Source organism: Lonchura striata, chromosome 22, assembly GCF_046129695.1.
Source record: "Lonchura striata isolate bLonStr1 chromosome 22, bLonStr1.mat, whole genome shotgun sequence".
Classification (NCBI taxonomy): domain Eukaryota; kingdom Metazoa; phylum Chordata; class Aves; order Passeriformes; family Estrildidae; genus Lonchura; species Lonchura striata.
Window position 1 is genome coordinate 103,851 of NC_134624.1, and position 20,031 is coordinate 123,881.

The following is a 20,031-nucleotide window of genomic DNA, read 5'->3' on the forward strand; positions in this document are numbered from 1 at the left end:
TGTTAGGCAGCTGTAAGGCTGCTGATACAAGGCTTCCAAATGGCAGGCAAGGAATGAAAAGCAAAAAGAAATAAGCAACAAAGCTAGGATAGGCCTGTAGGAGAGCTTTCCTGTGCCCTTCTCCACCAGAGATCTTCACCAGGTCTCTGTGAAGCCCACAATTTCCTCCCAGATGCTGTATCAGGGTTCACACAGCCCTGTAGACAGGTTCCCTGCTGGGCCAGGCACAGCACACACATGTATGTACAGGGGCTGTTTGCAAGACAGCAACTTGGCAGCATTGCAGCACTAAGGAGCACGGGGAGTGAGTGACTGGACCAGGGTTCAGCCCAGTAGACAGCACCCACCACCTCACCTAGCCCCTCAACAGACTCTGGAGAGCAGCCAGGCACAGCACAAAGTGTTAGACTGAGCCCCTATCATTTTCCCTGCATCCCATAGGATCCTCATTGTTCACTGTTCACTATAAAGGTTGCACTGCTGCTTCCATAGACTCCTGTGAACTGGCATCACCAGCAAGGGCAGAACCCCTTATGGTTCCTTGTCTCAGCATCCCTGAGGCAACAGGCTGGCTGCATCCACAGCACAGTAGCATCATGGGCTCCCTACAGCCCAGGTTCCTTGAGGGATGCAGCAGCTAGCAGCTCACCACAGGCAGCCTCTCCCACTCCACTGTTTTCTTTTGCACAGAAAAGGATGTGATGCAGTTTGCTGCAGCCCAGAAGGGTCTTTCTGCTGCTCTCAGTGTGTCCAAGAGGTCACAGCTGCACGAGTTGTGGTCCAGCACCCAACCATATGAGTCCCTGCACACAGGACAGCCAGGGCCAGGCACAGCAAGCTCTCTAGACAGAAGCTCTGATGGGCTTCAGCTCTTCTGCTCCCACCATGCCACTCTTGCATCAGGAGCTTTCTGCACCCCAAGGAAGAGTTCCTCTGCTGTGGGTATGAATTTCACCCAGACAATTCCAAAACCAAATAAGACCAGTAGCTCTGCCCACTACCAGCCATGCCAGACCAGGCTGAAAGCATTTTGGACTCTCTCCTGAACTCATAGCACAGACCAGTTAGAGCCCAGTTCCAGGCAGGAGCATGTGTTCCCAATGCTCTTTCCAACATCCACACTCATGAAAGAAAAAGGATCAAGTACAGCACCCCCAGCAGCCAAATATCCAGACTGTGAGAGGCTGAGCTGCACCCAAAAGCGCAGGAGCAAAAGGCTCAGCCAAGAACACTGGGCTCACCCCTGCCACCCAAGCCCTCCCCTTGCCTTCATGCTGGTGACAACCCATGTGTGAGCCACAGTGTGTGACCCTGGGAAGCAAAGGCAGACCTGGGCCACCTGCCCCAGAGCATCACCCAGCACAAAGCAGCTCAGCTGCCAGCTCCCTGCAGCACCACAGCCCCCCCCACACCAGTTGCGTTTGGGTGGTTATTCCTGCTTTTCCAGTCAGCAAGGTTCCCGTGCTGCACTCCACCAGCCTCTCTCCAGAACATTCACCTGCCAGAGAGATTTCATCCCCCTCTGCCGAGGCTCAGAGGGGCATGGAGGCAGGGACCACCGGCACAGGGAAGCAGAGACAAAGCAGCTGAAAGCAGCCAGTGCCAGGCTGCAGCTGCCCAGCATCACTGGGACAGATGTTTCACAGGCACCCCCACCACCATCCCAGTGCAGAGTCGCCCACCCAGCTGTGGCTCCCACCACACACCCAAGGCAGCCGCGGCTGCCCCACAGCAGGCGGGAGCTGCTGAGGGCTGGATGCTCCGCACTCATCTCCCTCCAGGTTTGCACAAGCTGTCTAGAGGTAGCTGCTGGCCAGGGGCCAGGCAAGCCGCGGTGGCTTTGATGTGGGTGTCTGCTGGGCACATGCCAGGGTCGGGCCAGGGTGTTTAGCTGGAGGCACCGGGTGCTAGACTGAATTATGCCGGAGGGAGGAAGAAATCTCCAGGTCACGGCTGTGCCACAGCGGCATGAGAAATCTGCCGCGCTGCCCACGTCGTCGCTACTCCACAGTTCCCTCAGAGCTCTTTATCTGCGGCGACCATGAGCGGGGCTATCTCCCCTGCAAGGAAATAGATTTTCCGTGGCATGAAGAGCGCTGGGGGTTTCGGCACTCACACCCCGGCATCTCCGGACTCCCAGAGAGAGAGCGCCCGGAGGAGGATGCTCTGGCGGGGATGCAGGACCAGAGCGGTCCAGCGCAGCGCAGCAGCCCCACGGCGGGCGGGCCCAGCACCGCGCCGGCTGCCGATGCCCAGGCGCCGAAGGAGTTACTGGGAGAGGGAGATGTCGTTAATAAGGGAGGCCACGCGAGTGATTTTTATCTTTAAAAAGCCCACAGCCCGGGTTGCGCGGCTCCGCTAGGGAGCTCGCTCGGGCACAGCCACTGCTCCTTTAAGGTATATAACAACAAAGTGGGTGAACACGCTGGCTCCTCCCCGAGCCGGCACATTCCCTCCGGGTCCCCCCGCCCCAGCCACGAGTGGCAGCGGGGACCCCCACGCCAAGCCCCGGACTACCAGTCCCGGCACACCCCGGGAGTTTGCTCCCTGCCGGGGATTGTAGTTCTGCCGCCGGCTGTCCGTCCATCCGCGGGGCACCGTAAGGCCACGCTGCTCCCGGCCGGAGGGGCTCTGCCCGGGAACGGCTGGAGGTTCCATGGCAGACGAGCAGCCATTAACCCTTTCGGAGCCCCACTGCACTCCAGCATTCCTAGAGTCCCTTTCAGCGGGGAAGGAGATCCCCACTGGGACCCCAGCATGCCTGGGGCCAAACTGCCATTCAGCACTCCAGCGTTCGTTCCCCAGGTGAGCCAGAGCTCCAACTTTACTACAGTTTTTACCCCGACTGCCCTCCCTACAGATCTGGCAGGAACAGAGAGTTCGGTTTGGTTGCCCTCAATGCCAAGCATCATGTGGCACCCCGAGCCCTGGGCAGGTCGTGTCACTGGAAATGAGCAATGCCCATCACAGGAGCCACCCGAGGGTCCCTCACACCAGACACTGCCTGTGTGGTAAGACAGGCCCTGCCCTACTCTGATGAATATCTAGAAACCACGGGACAGGGGAGATGGGAGGGGAAACAGGCAGGATTAGCCCTAGATCACAGGTGCCCGGTCTCCACCCCTCCCAGAACCCTATAGCAGGTGATGCCCAGCCTCCTCCGAGCCTGCTGCTCCCATCGCCAGCAGGGAGCACGATTACAAATCCAGTTCAGTCCCCATCAAGTCCTGTCCTGCTCCACCCAGGACAGACGGGAACAGGATTTGCAGGTAAGATCCCTCATTCATGCTGGTGTTGGAGACAGACTTCCCAGTTTGGGTAAGAACTGTGCTCCAGTACAGCCTCATTTACAGCTGCAACTCGGGGTCAGACCAAGTCCAGGGATCAACTCTTGGCTACACAGCAATAAAGACTGCAGGATATCTGACCTAGCAATTAAAATAAGGTCTCTATCAGATACCACAGCACAGCAAACAGCACTGGTTGCCCAGGGCACTCATGGCTCCTGGAAGTGATGCTTTAGGGCAGCAGCAGCAAGACCCCACAGCAGCTCCTGAGGGAGTCCCCTGGCACAGACTTGCTTTCTCTCCCACAGTGTCAGAGGAGATCCTAGGATACCACACGACCCCAGGAGAAGGATGAGCACCCCGTCTGTCAGGGAGGTTTAATGAGCTCCTTGGCTGGCAGGGCCCAGGGCAGCACCCAGTCCAAGGTGTGAAACGCTCATAGGAAGCAGTAGACCCCAAGTTTGTCCCCTCTTCCCAAAGGGGCAGCTCCCGAGCTTGCCAAACACCATTATCTTGCAGCTTTACCATCCTGCCATGGTTTTGCAGGAGATCAATGGCCTTCAAATGCCAGAAACAACAAGACAAGGCACCAACAGCAACCAGCACAGCTGGACAGGTTTGTTAGAGACATGGGGAAGTGCCTGTGCCAGGAGCTTTTCAATGATGCCCCTGGAGAGCATCACACAAGCAGCTCTGGGCATGAGATGAGCCACACAAATCATACCAAAACCAACCAGGACACTGCAGCCTCTCCATGTGTACCCACAGCACTGCTTACACCATCAGCAGCTCATTCCCCTCCTCATCTCTAGGAAGGAAGAGATCTGCTACTGCAGTTTGACCTGTGGGCACAGCAAGCCATCAATGGGCTAAAATACATCAGCACTGACAAGAAACCCCCTTCTCCTTTGGGTCACATCACCAGCTGGCCAACAGAGCCAGCGTTTTTCCCCTTGCAGCAGGATAAGTAGAGGCCATTCAGAAGAGGATCAGCAGTAGGATCCTGGCAGCAATAACCTCCTCAATTCCACTCTTCCAGGATAAGTCAAAAGAAGAATTATACAATTTCCATTCAAGGGACCTCTGAACACTCCAGTATGCACTAGGAGAGTTTGTAAGCACCAAATGGGGCACAGGTGTTGGGTCACACAGCAGCAAAAGGCCATGAAGCAATGGCAGGGAAGCTTACAGAAGCACCCATACCCTGCACAGTGGTTCCCAGGAACAAAAGAAATGAGCTGGTGAATTTAGGTAGGAGCAGACCAAATCAAAACACTGAGCATGTCATCCATGCCCAGTGCCACGGTGACACTTGGGAGGCATTATACAGCTCCCCACCTAAAAGCATAGAGAACAGATAATTAAATTGATGCTTTTTAAGTATGGTTTCAATCCCTTTTTCTCCAGGATTTTATACAAAGTATTTGACTGTGATACCAAAGCTGAAAGAAAGAGCTAAGAGCTACAACAGCGAGGTGACAGCCCTACCCACAGCCTGCTCAATCAATACAGATGGATACGCCTCGCCAAGGGCTGCTGGCTTTGGGAGCTGACATGCCCCATTCCCCACACACTGCAGCAGAACCTGTGGGTCTGCCCTATAAGTCCCCTCAAGATGGGGAATAGCCTGGGGAGCCAGGCAACATTAAGCTTACCCAGCACAGAGGAGAAGGTGGCAGAAGCCAGCCCTGCTCCAAGAGCTCAGCCTGAAAACCTTGTTCTGGCTTGTTTTCCCACTAGCTTTGGGTGCCTGACTTGTAATAAGTAAGCCTGAAAAGCAGGCTCCTTTTCAGACATGCCAGGCACTTGCAGCTCCAGCTCATAGACACATCTCCAGGGAGTCAAGTTCCAGGTGCACCCAAAAAAACTCGTGTTTCAGCCAATACCCAAAGGCCTCCGTTTCCATGTCTGAGAAAAGATGGGCAGTGCCCAGGCCCAGGACTCTGAGGCTCAAGGGGAAATTGCTTTATAGCAGCCAGTCTAATTGCACTGAAATTATGAGATCAAGCAGTAAATTCACGTCTGTGTTCGTTGCTCTGGGTGGCAAAGCTGCACTGGCAAGTGCCTGATCTCCAATCGCTGCAAATTTACGTTTCATTGGAAAGGGAAGGAGGGGGTTAATGAAGGAGAGCATTGCCAGTTGGAAGTGCTACCTAAAAAGGGTTTCTCCTACTAGCTGAAGCAAAATGGTTTCTCTTGCCAGCTTGTTTACTCTGCAGCTGAGAGCAGCGGACCGCCAGGTTTTGCTGCTGGATCCTGCTGCAGGATCGATGGCTGCAAAACCAGCCCTGGCACCAGGACATCAGCAAGGCTGGACCAGGTGTGGTACAGCTGCACCATCCCCAGCCCAGGAGCAGCCCCACAGCGCCCACATCTCAGGCAGTCCCCAGGACCAGCATCATCTACACCAGAAAATGTGTAGCTCAGCACTTCAGAGAGCAAATTCTGGGCCCATTCCCTTCTCCTTTGGGGAAATAATGGTCCTGACCATATAAAGGCTAGGTAAAAGCTGGAATTGCATTTAACCAAGATGGTTCTACATGAACTGTCCACTGCAGCAGTCCTTAGGGGCCCTGCCCATAGAAAGGACACCTAAACCCCAACACCAGGGAATAGGGATGCTGGACAGGACACACAGGTTTTCCTGAGAAAGGCAAGCACCAAAACCATCCTGCCCCACCTTGCTGCTTCAGAGCCAGAAAATGGACAGGACTCGTTATCCTCTTTAGAAAAGCAGAGCTTGCAATTGTGTGCCAAGACAGGTACCAGCCAGATTCCTGTCTCTGGGAGATTTTGGAGTCCACAGGCCAAACTGAAGCAGCATGGCTCTTGCAGTGCACAACCCGTCCCAGCTCCAGGATTAAAGCCACCGTGTCTGCAAACAAAACATTGGCACCTGCCAGGAGAGCCAGCTGGGGAGGAGAGCCAGCCTGCAGCTGCTGCTGCCCTGCCTGCCACAGCACGGTGCCCAGCAGCCAGCACCAGGATCAGGCCCACGTTTTACAGCCTTTATATTAATTACCCAGAGTCTAAATAAGATTAAAGTTTTAATTCCATCTTCATCTCCTAGAGGCTCCTACTGAGCTCTCAGGTTTTCCTGGTGCCACGAAGCTTCTCAGGCAGTTACAGCAGAGGGCACTTCTCTGACAGCCAGAGACAGCGGCAGCTCCTGCATCCAGGGCTGCCCCGCAGTGCCCGACCAGCCCCGAGGATGCACAACCCTCTGCAGCTCCATAAACCCAGCACTGCTGCAAGCAGAGCTCTGCAAAACCTGACCCTTCGCTGAAATGTGCAACTCGAGGCCAGCTGGGCCACTCGATGATTAAAAAGCAGAGGGCCAGCACTGGGCAGTGTCCTGAGGCCATGCTCAAGTCATAGGTGGGAAGGTGAGCAGGAGCTCAGGGCAGAGGGTGTCTGCCAGGGCAATGCTTTGTGCTTGGCCCCATCTGCACTGCCCAAGCCACCCCATCATAGTCGGCCAATGGGCAGTTCAAACTCTTAGCCTGGACCACCTAAACTGGAGTTTTATAGCTGGAGATGAGCCAGAGAGCAGCAAATGCCAGCTGAGCAGGAGAAGAAATCACTGCCTGCGCTGGCTGGGTGGAGGATATGGCACAGGTTGGCAGCAGCAGTGCTTGCTGCCCTGGTTCCCCAGTACCCATGAGGACAGAGAAAATGCTGCAGAGCTGCAGCTGTGGCTCAGTCCACAAGCACCAACTCCAACAGCCCATGATGGCAGAGCCTTTGATCTCACTGAGCAGCAGCAAGACCTGGCTCAAGCCTCCAAACACCCAAAGCTCAGCACTGACCTATACAATGTGTCCAAACCCAATCCTGCTGTATCCCGTAGTATCTGCACAGACCAGCTCCAGTTATCACCTTCTGAACCTCCAGCTGCTGTGCAGCCACAGCCCTGGAAAAGCCAACTTGCAGCCAGGGAGAATTACAAGAGAGAGCCTGGTGGAGGAGAGGATGGACACAGAACAACCCCCCACCTCCAACACTGCCTGTACCCACTGCCTTGAGCCACAGCCACCCTTTGGACGGGTTGTGATCACTTTTTATGTTATGAACAAGGAACAAGAACATCTTACAAGAGCTTGGGCAAGCACAGAGTATCATTCACCCCAGTTTGCCTGGCTGAAGGCGGATTGTGGAGAAGGTTGCTCCATGAGCATGCAAGACTTAGCCAGCTGCTCCTCAGGGAGCAGTGAGCTGCCCTAGCTCAGCTGCTGCCCCAACCACCCTTCCACAGGAACAAAATCCTCTGTGGTGCTGGGTCTGCTCCCATTTCCTTCAGTGGAGGACAGTGTCAAGCTGAGCCAGCAGAATACAGCCAGGCCAGGCAACAGGAAAAGCCCTCCAAGCATCCCCCTCAAAGCTCCCCATGGATCCCGGGTTTTGCACAGTGAGCTGATGACCCCGGTGATCACCTTGTGTCCCTGCTCCTGTGGTTTGGAGTTTGGGCTGCACAGCAGGAACAAGGGCTTCAGAGGTTTTCTTTCCAATGGGTACCCCACCACTCGCAGACACGAGGCTGCTCATAGCCACTGCCAAGGTTTGTATGCCAGGGTGACCCCAAAGCAGACACCCAGCCTGGAGAACCTCTGCAGTCAGTGGAAATCCTCCCTCCTCTCTCCCTTACCTTCTGCTCTCTACAGAAGATGCCATTTCAGAAGCGGCTCCCGTTACCCCAGCACTGTAGTCCCTTCCTGGCTATCCGTGTCTGAGCCCCTTCTCCCACCCAGACACTGCAGCCTCCTGCCTTGAGCCCCCCAGCTCTTACCTGGTGGACAAGGGCTGCTGCTCTGTGGTGTCACCAGCTTCGGTGGGTGCTACAGCTCCCCGGGCGCGGCGACTGGGTCACTCGCTGACTGGAGCTTTTAAAGAACAAACGTGGGGACACCCCTAAGTCTCTGCATCCCCCAAACCCACCCCTGAGCCCCTGCGGTCCCTAACCCCACAGGGACCGGCCCAGACCCCTCCCCTCACACCCTTCTGTGAGGAGGAGCAGGGGCTGCGCTGCCCTGCTCCACCGACACTGCCGTGTGCCCCGAGGCGGGACGGAATGCCTTAATTAGCCCATAATTAACCCGAGCGCGGTCTTGCTCTCACTTTGGGGGAAAACCAGGTGTGATTGGGGCACTTTGTGAGGAGTGACTGATGCGCGGTCCTGCCCCCACATCGGGGGAAAGCCGGGACCCCCATCGAACGCGGGTGACGGCGGGCGCTCCGCAGGCACGGCAAGAGGCGGCCCCGCCGCGGGGGTATCCGGCAACCCCCGCGGCTAGGGCAGCCCAAAGCGGAGCGGAGCATCCGCGGGGACGGGAGTCACAGGCGGCGCCGGTACCACCGAGGGTCCTGCCGAGGATACGCGGTGCCTCAGGGGTGTCACAGGGCGGGGCGTGCCGCGCCCCCGCCCCCGCGGCGGCTCGGGGCCGCCCACCGGGGCGGGCACCGCCCCCCGCTCACCTGTGCGAGGGCAGCGGCGCGGGGAGGCGGCGCCCCGGCCCCGCCGCCGCTCGGGCGGGGCCCCCGGTGCCCTCAGCGCCCCCCGCCCAGCCCGGCCGAGCGCCCGCCGCCCTCACGGGCCGCGCCGCGCCTGGCACCATTTGAACGGCGCGAGGCGCCCGCCTCACTCCCATTGGCCGCGCTGCCCGCCCGTTAAGTCGCTCTCCGCCTTTCCATTGGCAGCGCCGGCCCCGGGAGGCGGGGCTCGCGGGCCGGCGCGGCGGTATAAAAGGCGGGGGCCGGGCGGGCGGGCGTTCAGTGTCTCTGCGCGACAGGTACGGGCTGGGCGCGGGGGGGGCGGGGGGGGTGCCGCGCGCGGGTGGGCGGGGCGGGCGGGCGCGCGCGGAGGGGCGGGCGGGGGGCGGGGCCGCGCGGAGGGCGGGGCGGGGGCGCGCGCGGCGCTGGTGGCGCTGCCCGCCCGCGCCGTCCGTGCTCGGAGCGCGGCGGCGGCGGCAGCAGCGGGAGCCCCCGGCGATGCCCGCGCTGCTCCCGCCGCTGGCCGCCCGCTGAAGACACCCCTCTCTATTTGCCCCCCTTCTCCAGCGACCTCAGGCTCTTTGCCCCCTTTTCCCCTTCCCCCCCTCCCCTTTATTCCCTCCCCCCCCGCCTCTTTATCCTCCTTCCTTACGACCCTCCGCACCCGCCCGGCTGCCGTGTGGATGCGGGCCGGGGTGCCTGGCTGCGCGGGCGGCGAGAGCCGATGCTGAGGGGCCGGAGGAGGATGGAGTGCACCCTCGATGCGCAGAGTTTGATCAGTATTTCCCTGCGGAAGATCCACAGCTCCCGCACGCAGCGAGGCGGCATCAAGCTCCACAAGAACCTGCTCGTCTCCTATGTGCTCCGCAACGCCCGGCAGCTCTACCTGAGCGAGCGCTACGCCGAGCTCTACCGCCGCCAGCAGCACTACCCCGACGGCGCCCCGCTCCTCGCCATGCCCGCCTGCCCGCCGCCCGCCGCCGCCGCCCCGCCGGAGCTGGCGGCGCTCCCGCTGCCCGCCGACACGCAGGACCGCGAGGCGCGGAGCTGCGGGGCTGCGCGGGGCGGCGCGGAGCTGCTGGAGGTGCCGGTGTGCGCGGTGCCCCCGGAGATGCAGCGAGCGCCCTGCAGAGACTCGTCCCCGGGCTTCTACCGGGCCGCCGGCAGCGCCGGTCCCGGTGGCGGAGGCGGCGCGGCCCCGGGGCTGCTCTACGCCGCCGGCTGTGACTTCGGGAGCGGCGGGGCCCCGCACTGTAGCAGCCGCACCACGGTGCTGGATTTGGACACTCACGTCGTGACCACGGTGGAGAACGGGTACTTGCACCAGGACTGCTGCTCGCAGTGCCCCTGCTGCTGCCAGCCGGCACCGGGGCTCGCCTCCCCGCCGCCCGCGCCCGGCACCAAGCGCAAGTATTACCCGGGGCAGGAGGAGGAAGAGGAGGGGGTGGAGGAAGGGGAGCCGGGGGGAGGCGGGGTGGCGGGCGGCCCCCCCTTCGCCCCGTGCACCAAACGCGCCCGCTTCGAGGAGTACAGCGCCGAGCACCCCCAGGACTCTTCCAACATCTCCAACTTGATCTCCATCTTCGGCTCCGGTTTCACGGGGCTGGTGAGCCGGCAGCAGGCGGACTCGGAGCAGCCCCTCAACGGGCAGCTGTGCAGCAAGCAGGCGCTGGCGAGCCTGGGAGCCTGGACTCGGGCCATCGTCGCGTTTTAGAGAGAAGTGGGGGAGCAGACGGGGTGTGGGGGGGCTGTTGACAAAACGGGGGTGCGATCCGAGGGACGGCGGCTCCGGAGGGGGGACCCTGAAACAAAGGCAGGGAGGGGGGTTGGGGCGAGGGGAGGGGGGTGCCGAGGGGTGCGCAGGGGAGGCGGGGGGGCTGAGCCGCGCTAGTGTTTTATAAATTGTACAATAAAGAAAAAAAAAATCTAAGATCTTGGGACTTTATTTTTGCAGAGATAAGAGGGGAAAAAAAAAAAAAACAAAAACAAGCAAACAAACGAAAACAAACAACAACAAAAACAAAACCGAGGCACCTATTTAAATAATCCTCTTTGTGTCCGCTCGGGCTCTCTTCGCGGCGGGCTTCCCGGGGCCGGTGCTGGCGGCCGGTAGCGCCACGTGAGAGCCGGCACCGGCCCCGGGACCCCGCGGCGGGAGCGCCCCCGGCCCCGCTCCCCGCCCCGGGCCGCCCCGCGGCTCCCACCGCCCCCGGCTCGCTGCGCTTCAGGGCGCGGACAGGGGAAAGCCGCTGCTGCCCCGGCGCTTTTGTGCGTTTCTTTATATATTTAAAAGAACAAAAAAGGCAGAAATGAAAACACTTCAACTTTCCTCCCAGAAGAAACGTGTGCGATGTGACTTCTTCCCACCGCTTGTGCCAGGGGAGCGCTGGAGGGTTCTGAGCGCTGAATGTGGGAAGGGGAAAACCAGGAGCCGGGGGTCCCTCCGGGCTGCGCCTCGCCACGCCGGCGAGGGGGCGAGCCACCCCCGGCAGCCCGGAGCCTCCGCCTCGGTGTGTGCTTGTGATGCCGCAGGTACCCGTGTAACACGGCTCACGTCTCCAATGTGTGTGTCGGGTCTGACCCCTTTTTTTTTTCTTTTCTCCCCTCTCTTTCTTTTTTTTTTTTTTTTTTCCTTAAGTTTAACTGTTCTGGTTTTAGCCTTCCCAATCATAAAACCAGCAGTGTTTGGTCTTGTGAAGAGATTGTCTCCTGTAGAATCTCTTGATTTTTTTTTTTTACATTATTTTTTTAAAGAAAAACCTTTTGTTGTAAAAAGGTGGGTTTTCTGGTCGTCGTCCCCTCCTCTTTCTTTTGCCCACTCCCAACTTCACGGTATCAGCACTGTGTGTAACTGAGGATGCTTTGCCAAACGGTCTGTTGGGGTCTTCTTTTTTTTTTCTGCTCCTTTTTCTTTGTTTGTAAGCCTGTATTTTTGTGCATATGGAATTGTATATCACCGGGTAAAACTGTTCAGATTTGTTTAAATTTATAACCTTAATAAAAAGTCGATTATAAAGTTGCTGTGCCCTTGCTTTCCTTCACCCCGCAGCCCGCTGAAGCCCCTCTCCTGAGCCACTGTTTCCCCTCTGCACCGGGGAGAATTTACCGAAATTCCGATTCCCCCCCGGCCTCGGAAAAACCCCTTTGTCTCCTCCCCAACACCATCCAGATTCACCCTCTCCCCACACACACACACCCGCAGCCCCCTCCGGCTGCCAGGATGCAACAAAAGCCCCCCTTGGGTCCGGCTGTGCCGCGCAAAGCGAGTCCCAGGTGGGGAAGGGAGCGGTGGGGAAGGGGTCGGAGCTCGGGTCCCCTCCCCGCGTCCCGCGGCGGGGGGAGCAGCCAGGACCCCCCGGCCCTGCCCCGACCCGCACCTGGGCAGCGCCGCCTCCTCCGCGCCCCCCGACGCGCTCGGGAAGTTTTTTTAAGTTGGAGTTTGTTATCCCCGCGCGGGGCCGCTGGGTGGTGCGGGCGGGTTTTCCTTTTTTTCCCCCTTTTTGTGCATGTGTTTTTCTCCTCCCCTCCTTTACCCCACAGGAACGAGCCGGGGCCGCTCCGCACCCCTTCAACACCCCCCGGCCACCTCAGGAGGGGAGAATTATTATTTTATTAACCCTGTCCACAACACGCAGTTCCTAGCATGCAGCGCAAATCCCGCAGATAGAACCGTCCCTCTGCCCCCGCACCCCAAACATCCTCGGGAACCCCCCCAAATCAACACATGGACAAAACCCCCCCTTCCCAGCCCCGCGCATCACCGTGGGAGCGCAGCCTTCCCTTCTGCCGGTCCGAGAGACCGAACCCACGGGACTGCGGGGCGCGGAGGGGCTGCGGGGGGGTCGCGGCCGCAGAGGAGCCGGAGCGCGGAGCCCCCGGCCCGGCTGCGCCCCCGCTCCGCGCCCCGCGCCCGCTCCGCGCCCCGCGCCCGCTCCGCGCCCGCAGCGCCCCCTGGCGCCCGCCGCGGGACCGGCAGCGCCGCGCGGGGCCGGGGGAGCGGGGAGGGAGAGAGGGGAGAGAGAGGGGAGAGAGAAGGGAGAGAGAGAAGGGAGAGAGAGAAGGGAGAGAGAGGGGAGAGAGAGGGGAGAGAGAGGGGAGAGAGAGAAGGGAGAGAGAGAAGGGAGAGAGAGAAGGGAGAGAGAGGGGAGAGAGAGGGGAGAGAGAGGGGAGAGAGAGGGGAGAGAGAGGGGAGAGAGAGGGGAGAGAGAGGGGAGAGAGAGAGGGGAGAGAAGAGGGGAGAGAGAGGGGAGAGAGAGAAGGGAGAGAGAGAAGGGAGAGAGAGAAGGGAGAGAGAGAAGGGAGAGAGAGAAGGGAGAGAGAGAAGGGAGAGAGAGAAGGGAGAGAGAGAAGGGAGAGAGAGAAGGGAGAGAGAGGGGAGAGAGAGGAGAGAGAGAGAAGGGAGAGGAGAGGGGAGAGAGAGAGGGGAGAGAAGGGGAGAGAGAGGAGAGAGAGAGAAGGGAGAGGAGAGGAGAGAGAGAAGGGAGAGAGAGGGGAGAGAGAGGAGAGAGAGAGAAGGGAGAGGAGAGGGGAGAGAGAGAGGGGAGAGAAGAGGGGAGAGGGGAGAGAGAGAGGAGAGAGAGAGAAGGGAGAGGAGAGGGGAGAGAGAGAGGGGAGAGAGAGGGGAGAGAGGGGAGAGAGAGGGGAGAGAGAGAAGGGAGAGAGAGAAGGGAGAGAGAGGGGAGAGAGAGGGGAGAGAGAGGGGAGAGAAGAGGGGAGAGAGAGGGGAGAGAGAGGGGAGAGAGAGGGGAGAGAGAGGGGAGAGAGAGAAGGGAGAGAGAGAAGGGAGAGAGAGAAGGGAGAGAGAGAAGGGAGAGAGAGAAGGGAGAGAGAGGGGAGAGAGAGGAGAGAGAGAGAAGGGAGAGGAGAGGGGAGAGAGAGAGGGGAGAGAAGAGGGGAGAGAAGAGGGGAGAGGGGAGAGAGAGAGGAGAGAGAGAGAAGGGAGAGGAGAGGAGAGAGAGAAGGGAGAGGAGAGGAGAGAGAGGGGAGAGGAGGCAGTCGCGACCCCCCCGCCGTGAGGAGAGGAAGGGGCAGGGGCGGCCGCGTTGTCCCCAAGCGCCGGGGCTGCTGCCCCGGGCAGCCCTGTCCCGCTCAGGACGCCGCAGGGCTGAGCGCCGCTCCCCTCCCCTGCTGATCCTCCAAACAGCCTCCCCTCAAAAAAAAAAAAAAAATTCCAGTTGAAAATGTAAGCCCTGTAACCCCCTGCCCAGGCGCAGAGGGACTGCGGGAGCACTGAACGCACCAGCGCTCTGTGAAACCAGAGCTGGATGCTTTGGCCAGAGAGAATTCACCCACGGGGCCATGGAGAAGTCTCCTCCCGGCCCCTTGGACGGGACCCGGGGGGCCTTTCCCGGCCCCATCCCGCTTCCTTGCCCCGGGAGTCGAGGCTCCCCGGCACGGAGGCGGCTGGAGAGGGGTCCCGGCAGCGGCATTAGGAGAAGTAGCATCTCCTGCACCCATAGCCCTGGCTGCTGCACACAGTATTTGGGGGAAGTTTTAAAACCCAGGTGCTTCTGCGGACGCCCACAGGTCAGCATGGCAAGCTGCTGAATCTTAAACCCAAATCCTCTTCCTACAGCCCCTGCTCCAGGCAGCCCAGCCAGACAAAGTCAGAGCTCACTTTAGTGCAACAGCCACACGCTCATCACCCTCCCAAACCGCTCCCCATCTCCCAGACCTCGGGGTTTCCAGCGACAAAGGAGCCAGCAGCAGGACAAGCACCCGTTCCCGCAGGATCCACCACCCCAGGCGCACCTATCCCTCCGAATGTCCCCTCTCCCGGGGGAGCTCTCGCCCGCCTTCACGGTGGAAGTTTCTGGGGCTTCAGTCAAGGTTTCAAAGGCTGGAATTGGCAAAGACGCCTCCGCATCGCCGGTACACACACGGGGAGGGGGAGTCGGGGTGCATATGCCACAGGGACACTCAAAAATCCCTGTCACTGAGGAACGAGGAGATCCCACAGCTCCGCGGAGCCGCGAAGACTCACACGCTCTCGGTGGCGCAGTTATTTATTTATTTTAAACGCTGGTACATGACATTTTTCTTCTTACGAAGGCGGCAGCAGCAGAAAGCCCATCACAGCCTCTCCTGAAAGCAGAGCCTGGAAACCAGAGTCTCATCTGCATATTCATAAGTACCTGATAAATTAATCATGATGGCAGAAGCATTCAGGCTAGAAGGGAGGTGACAGGGGAAGGTTGCACCCCCCAACACAAGCCCATCCTCACTCTCGCACTCGCTCCTCGTCTTCCAGGCACAAAATGTTTTGATCCCTTCACAAGTCGGCTGAACCCCCGGGTGCCGCGGGGAAGGGGCTGTGCCCCCCCAGCACGCGGTAGGCACCCACCAGCTCGCCCCCCACCCCTCCGGTCCCCTGCTCCGGTGAGAGATGCAGAGCAGATGGGCTGGAGCACGGTGGAGGACCCAAAATCTGAGGGAGCTCAGCTGCCACCGCCGCACCCCCCAGCCCAGCCGTGAGCTCTGCTCCCTTGTCACCGCCTGTCCCCAGCGCGGTCCAACGTGCCCCAGCACTGCTGATGCTAAAGAGTTTGACCCTAAAAATCCTTCCATGTCCCCTCTCCCCTTCGTGCTCTCCCGGCCGGGGGTGAACGGGCATCGCCAGCATTTCCTGCCCGGCAGCCCTGGAGTGGGATTCAGGCACGGAGGGCTCCTCTGGAAGGGACAGGAGGAGCGTGGCGGGCACAGAACCGCCGGAGGTGGAGATGGGGACGGTGAGGGGAGCCAGGGGAGTCCTGAGCGTGCCAAGGCAGAGGGAGCCGGCTCGGCGCGCACACCGCGCTCTCTGCCAGCTGCGAGACACATGTGGCTTTCCCTTCCCAGCGCAAAACGCTCTCCACAAGCAGATCCGCTGCTTGTGGTGTCCTCAGTGTCACCACGCTGAACCCCCTTGTGTAGGGGAAGAGTCACCCTGCCCGGGGCAGGGACGCTGCCTCCGGTGACAGAGGCAGAAATTCAACCCGAGGCTGGAGCCGAGCGAGCCCGGCCGCTTCTGCCGGGAGCCGCCCTGGGCAGAGCGGGCAGGAAGGGCTGAAAGCACCTGGGAGCAGAGCCCAGGATGGTCCGGATCTCCCCCGATGTCCCTGACCCAGAGGCAATTGCAGAGGTGGCTGCCGGGCTGACCAAGAGCAGAGGGTCAGCACAAACCCAGCACCCACCGGTCACAGGGCTCTGCCCTGCACCCCCAACACCCCACTGGGGCTTGGAGGGCTCACATCTGGCATTAGGGAGTCACAGATCAAGCCCAAGCAGTTCAGCCAAGTCCTCGTGCCACTGAAGCAGCTCAGCCCAGATGTCACTGCACATCCAGCAGGTCTGTCCCCGCCAGGAGGGACAAGGATGGACACAGGGATGGACAACCGACTAAGGTTGGGCACCACCCAAGGAAAACCCGCCCTCACACCATGAGCCAAGCACCAATTCCCAGGTGCTGATCCACAACTGGAGCAGCTCCATGTCCATCTAAACCACAAGTGCCAAGAACAAGCCCATAATATCATCCAGTCCCAGCAGCCCATCCTCAGGAGAGCAACCTTGTGCTCTGCGGAACCCAGGCAGGATCTAGCTGTCCTTCCTTCCTTCCATCTGTTGATTTTGAGTCAGATCCCTCCCATTTCATCTCCCCAGCTTAAACACGAATGAGCAGAAGAATATTTTGGGATCTGCACATGTTAGCAGATGTTTGCAGGAGTCCCCTGCAGAGAGAGCAGTAGGAGAGCAATGGGGGACCCAGGAGCGTGGTCGAGAGGCCGCTGCCGTTAGCAGTCTGTTTAATATGTTGGGTTTGGTCTGGGCCTGGGTAATTAGCACCTGAGCAGTAATTATTCACACTTGGCCATTCTATATCCTGCTTATAGATTTGATGATTAATGTTGCTCCTTGAGTTAAGCCTGTCCTGGATTTACCAGCACATGGTAGGAAAGTTAGGAGGAGGCTGTTGTGTGGCAGAAGCTGCTGTCCCTCACACAGAACAGCACAAACAGCACAATAGAAAAATTAGAGTAAAAAGCACTTTTCACAGAAGCAGCAGCCACTAAGCACAGAGCAGCCATCTCAGCAACACTCTGCCACCACCATCAATGCACGAGGAGCTCGGCTGTACCGCAGGAGAAGCAAAAAACCTCCCTCAGCATTCAAAAGACACGGATGCCAAATGATTTAGGGGTTTACTGGCACCTCAGAGACACAAGCTGGGCAGAGCTCTGCAGCAAAGCTGGGGTGCACAGACCCCCTCAGCCACCTTTCCATCAGAGAAACACAATGAGGGCTCTGCAGAGAAGGACCTGCTGCCCCCACAAGCTGGGAAATGGGGAAAAGTGGCTGCTAACTTCTCCACATTGGGACTTACACAGCTCAGCCCAGCAAAATCCAAAAGCCAGTGGTGGGCTCACCTGCTCTCCTAAGCACTGGCTCCTCTGGTGTCACCGCTGGTCCTGGCTGAGGGGGCTCTGCTGCCAGTCCTGGTCACCTGCAGAGGGACCTGGGGCTGCTTTGCTGACCCAGACTCTCGGAGGCTGAAGGCTTCTCCAGCTGCTCCTCAGGGCAAAAGACATTTCCAGCAGAGCTGCTCTCTGGGATTTCTATGCCAGGCAGGCAGGAGTTTCATTCCAAGCCAAACAGCACAGGGAGGTCAGCATGGAGAAAAGGAGAGGGCCAAGCCCAGAGCAGAGCCCAGGCAGGGACGCCCTGGCTCCTTTTCCTCGGGGAAACACTGACCAACTCCATGTCTTAGAGAAAAAGGAGCAGAGAAAGGAGAAGCCCTCACCAAAGCCTGCTCTTATCCTCACTCCTCACCCCATGAGTGGTCCAGCTGAGCAAAATCACCTGTCCCACAGCTGTGGGGAATGAGGCAGAGCATTAACCCCATCTGTGCTTCTGCCCAGAGGAGGGGAAAGGGCTTTCCCAGGGAAATCCCCACATCCATGGTGCTGCTGTGGACCATTCCTGCTCCCTGCAATCCTCCCCCTTTTCCTAGGACTGAAGCTGCCCCTTTTTGCCTGGCTGGCAGGTCCCCCATTGGGCTGGATCCATGTGTTTCCCCCCCCATACCTGTTGTCCCAAACTCATGAGGACTCCTGTGTCCAGAGCACAGCCTCTGCACTGTGCCTGCTCCCACCTTTTCCACGTGGGAAGCTCCAGCAGCCTCTTCACGGCCCCACTGGGCTCAGCCCCAACAGACAGGAGCAGCTTTGGGGCAGCCCCCCTTGCCTCAGGTCCCTGATTATTTCCACACTTCCATTCTGGAAGCTCGATTTCTAATAAAGAACCCCCAAAGCAGTGCTTTCTCCCTCTTTTCCTCACCAAAATGAGACTTTTGCATTGAAATGTGCAAAGCTGCATTTTTTTTTTCCTTCCCTTTTTCCCCCGGTTTTGCAACATGAAAGTGGATGTTGATGTGAATGGAATTTTGAAATTGGAGACTGGGAAGTTCTGTGCTAGGAGGCGACTGTTTGCTCACAAAATCACCCTTTTTCAAGCTCCCCGATGAAATTCTGCACAATTATTTTTGTCTCCTCCTCGCCCAGCCAGCCCGGTGCCCCGCACTGCTCCTGCTTTTGTTTCTCCTCTTCTCCCTGGTGAGGATGAACAAAACACCAACCATTGCCCATGCCCACTCCTCCTCCTCCTCCTCCTCCTCCTTCTCCTCCTCTCACGGCTGCCAGCGCAGCCCGGTGCTGCCCGCCTGGCAGGGAGTGCTCAGGATTCGGAGATATTCCTGTGAACAGAGCGAGCCGGGGCTGCTCGGCTGCTCAGCTCAGGCAAGGGCATTCCAGCAACTCACCCTTGTGTTTGCTTTGGAGAGCAAACAGCAACCCAAAATACGTGAGAAAGGACAGGCTTCACCCCCACCAGCCCCGTGCTGCTGTGAGGCAAGGGAAAGCTCTGCAGACAGCTCCCAGCAGGGCTGGGATGGGATGGGATGGGATGGGATGGGATGGGATGGGATGGGATGGGATGGGATGGGATGGGATGGGATTGGGGGTGGCCCTGCACAGGGGTAGAGCACACCCAGGGTTTCTGGGGAGCACTCAGAGCCAGGGGAGAACGCCCGTGTCCAGGCTCTGTGTCTGCTCTCTCCCATCACCCATCTCCCCCAGCACCATGAGCATCCTGGCTCTCCCGCATGCAGCAGAAGGCAAGGACAGGGCTGAGAAGCCCCAGGAGCCAGCACATGGAAGCCCCAGGCTCCGTGGTGCTGTGCCCTCGGCTCAGTCACACAACAATGAGGGGAGGACTGAGCCTCAGTTTCTTCTACCACTGGATTAACCCAGCCTTAGGTTGTTTCAGAAGCACTTCCATCCAGAGCTCCTTCAGCTCAGCCCACTGGTGCCTGCGGGGTCAGGCAGTGCCTCCGGCTTATTCCTGGGCTGGGGATCTGTTGAGTCGGGAAAACCCTCATGTTTTGGAGCACATCTATTAAAACAAGCAGCGCTGTGGCCATCCAGGCTCTTCCCCTTCTGTCCTTGGAGCATGGAGACCTCGTGCTTCAATCCAGTGGGAGGAGAAGAGGAGCCAGGTGCCAGCCAGGGCGGATCAGCAATTCCCACGCGGTGCTCCGGACAGGGTGGGATCTCTTTTCCGTGTCCCACGTCCTCACCACAACAGGCAGCGACCAGAGCACCCAGACACGAGTTTGGAATAGGCAGGATAAGGGGTGCAACCAAAGACTGACAGATGGAAACCCTGCAAGAGGGAGGAAATCTGGTCCTTCTGACCCCAGTTTCAAATTTTCCTTGTTTTTGGTACCTCAGGTTGCAGTAAATAGGACCACACCACCAGGCTGGGTGGAGAGGACACACAATGAGCTGCTGGAAGGCAAGTCATGGTCAGCTCCCTGGATTTCATCTTACTGATGGATTTATGTCTCCCCATGCCCAGATTCACTGGGTTTGTACAGCAGGATGTTTTTATCCTTGGTCTCCAGGAGGGAAAGGAAGGCAGTGTCCTCAGGAAGGGTTGCAGCAGGGCTCCAGGCAGAGCAGGCAACTAAACACACAGACCCTGATCCATCCCAACCAGGGGCAGCTCTCTCATGTATATGAAATTTATGTTTTGCTCTCTCCCCAGGGATTCATCTCCCATCTTTCCCTTTTAATTATAAAAATTAGTAGGTTTGAGGTACTTTTTGAGGGTTTTTCTTTTCCTGTGTTGACAAAGTGCAATACTTGATGACTCTAACCCCAAATTCTCTGTGACACAGATACCCTACCAATTATAAAATACTTCCAAGCTCGCTCCATAA

General features: G+C 58.8%; 1 protein-coding gene across 1 annotated transcript; it reads left to right on the plus strand.

Moving 5' to 3' along the window:
• The first annotated feature begins 9,228 nt into the window (after nucleotides 1-9,228).
• Nucleotides 9,229-10,704, plus strand: IER5L (immediate early response 5 like). The gene has a single exon (XM_021551420.2). It carries the CDS (start codon nucleotides 9,499-9,501, stop codon nucleotides 10,486-10,488), a length of 990 nt encoding a protein of 329 aa, XP_021407095.1. The 5' UTR covers nucleotides 9,229-9,498; the 3' UTR covers nucleotides 10,489-10,704.
• The last annotated feature ends 9,327 nt before the right edge of the window (nucleotides 10,705-20,031 follow it).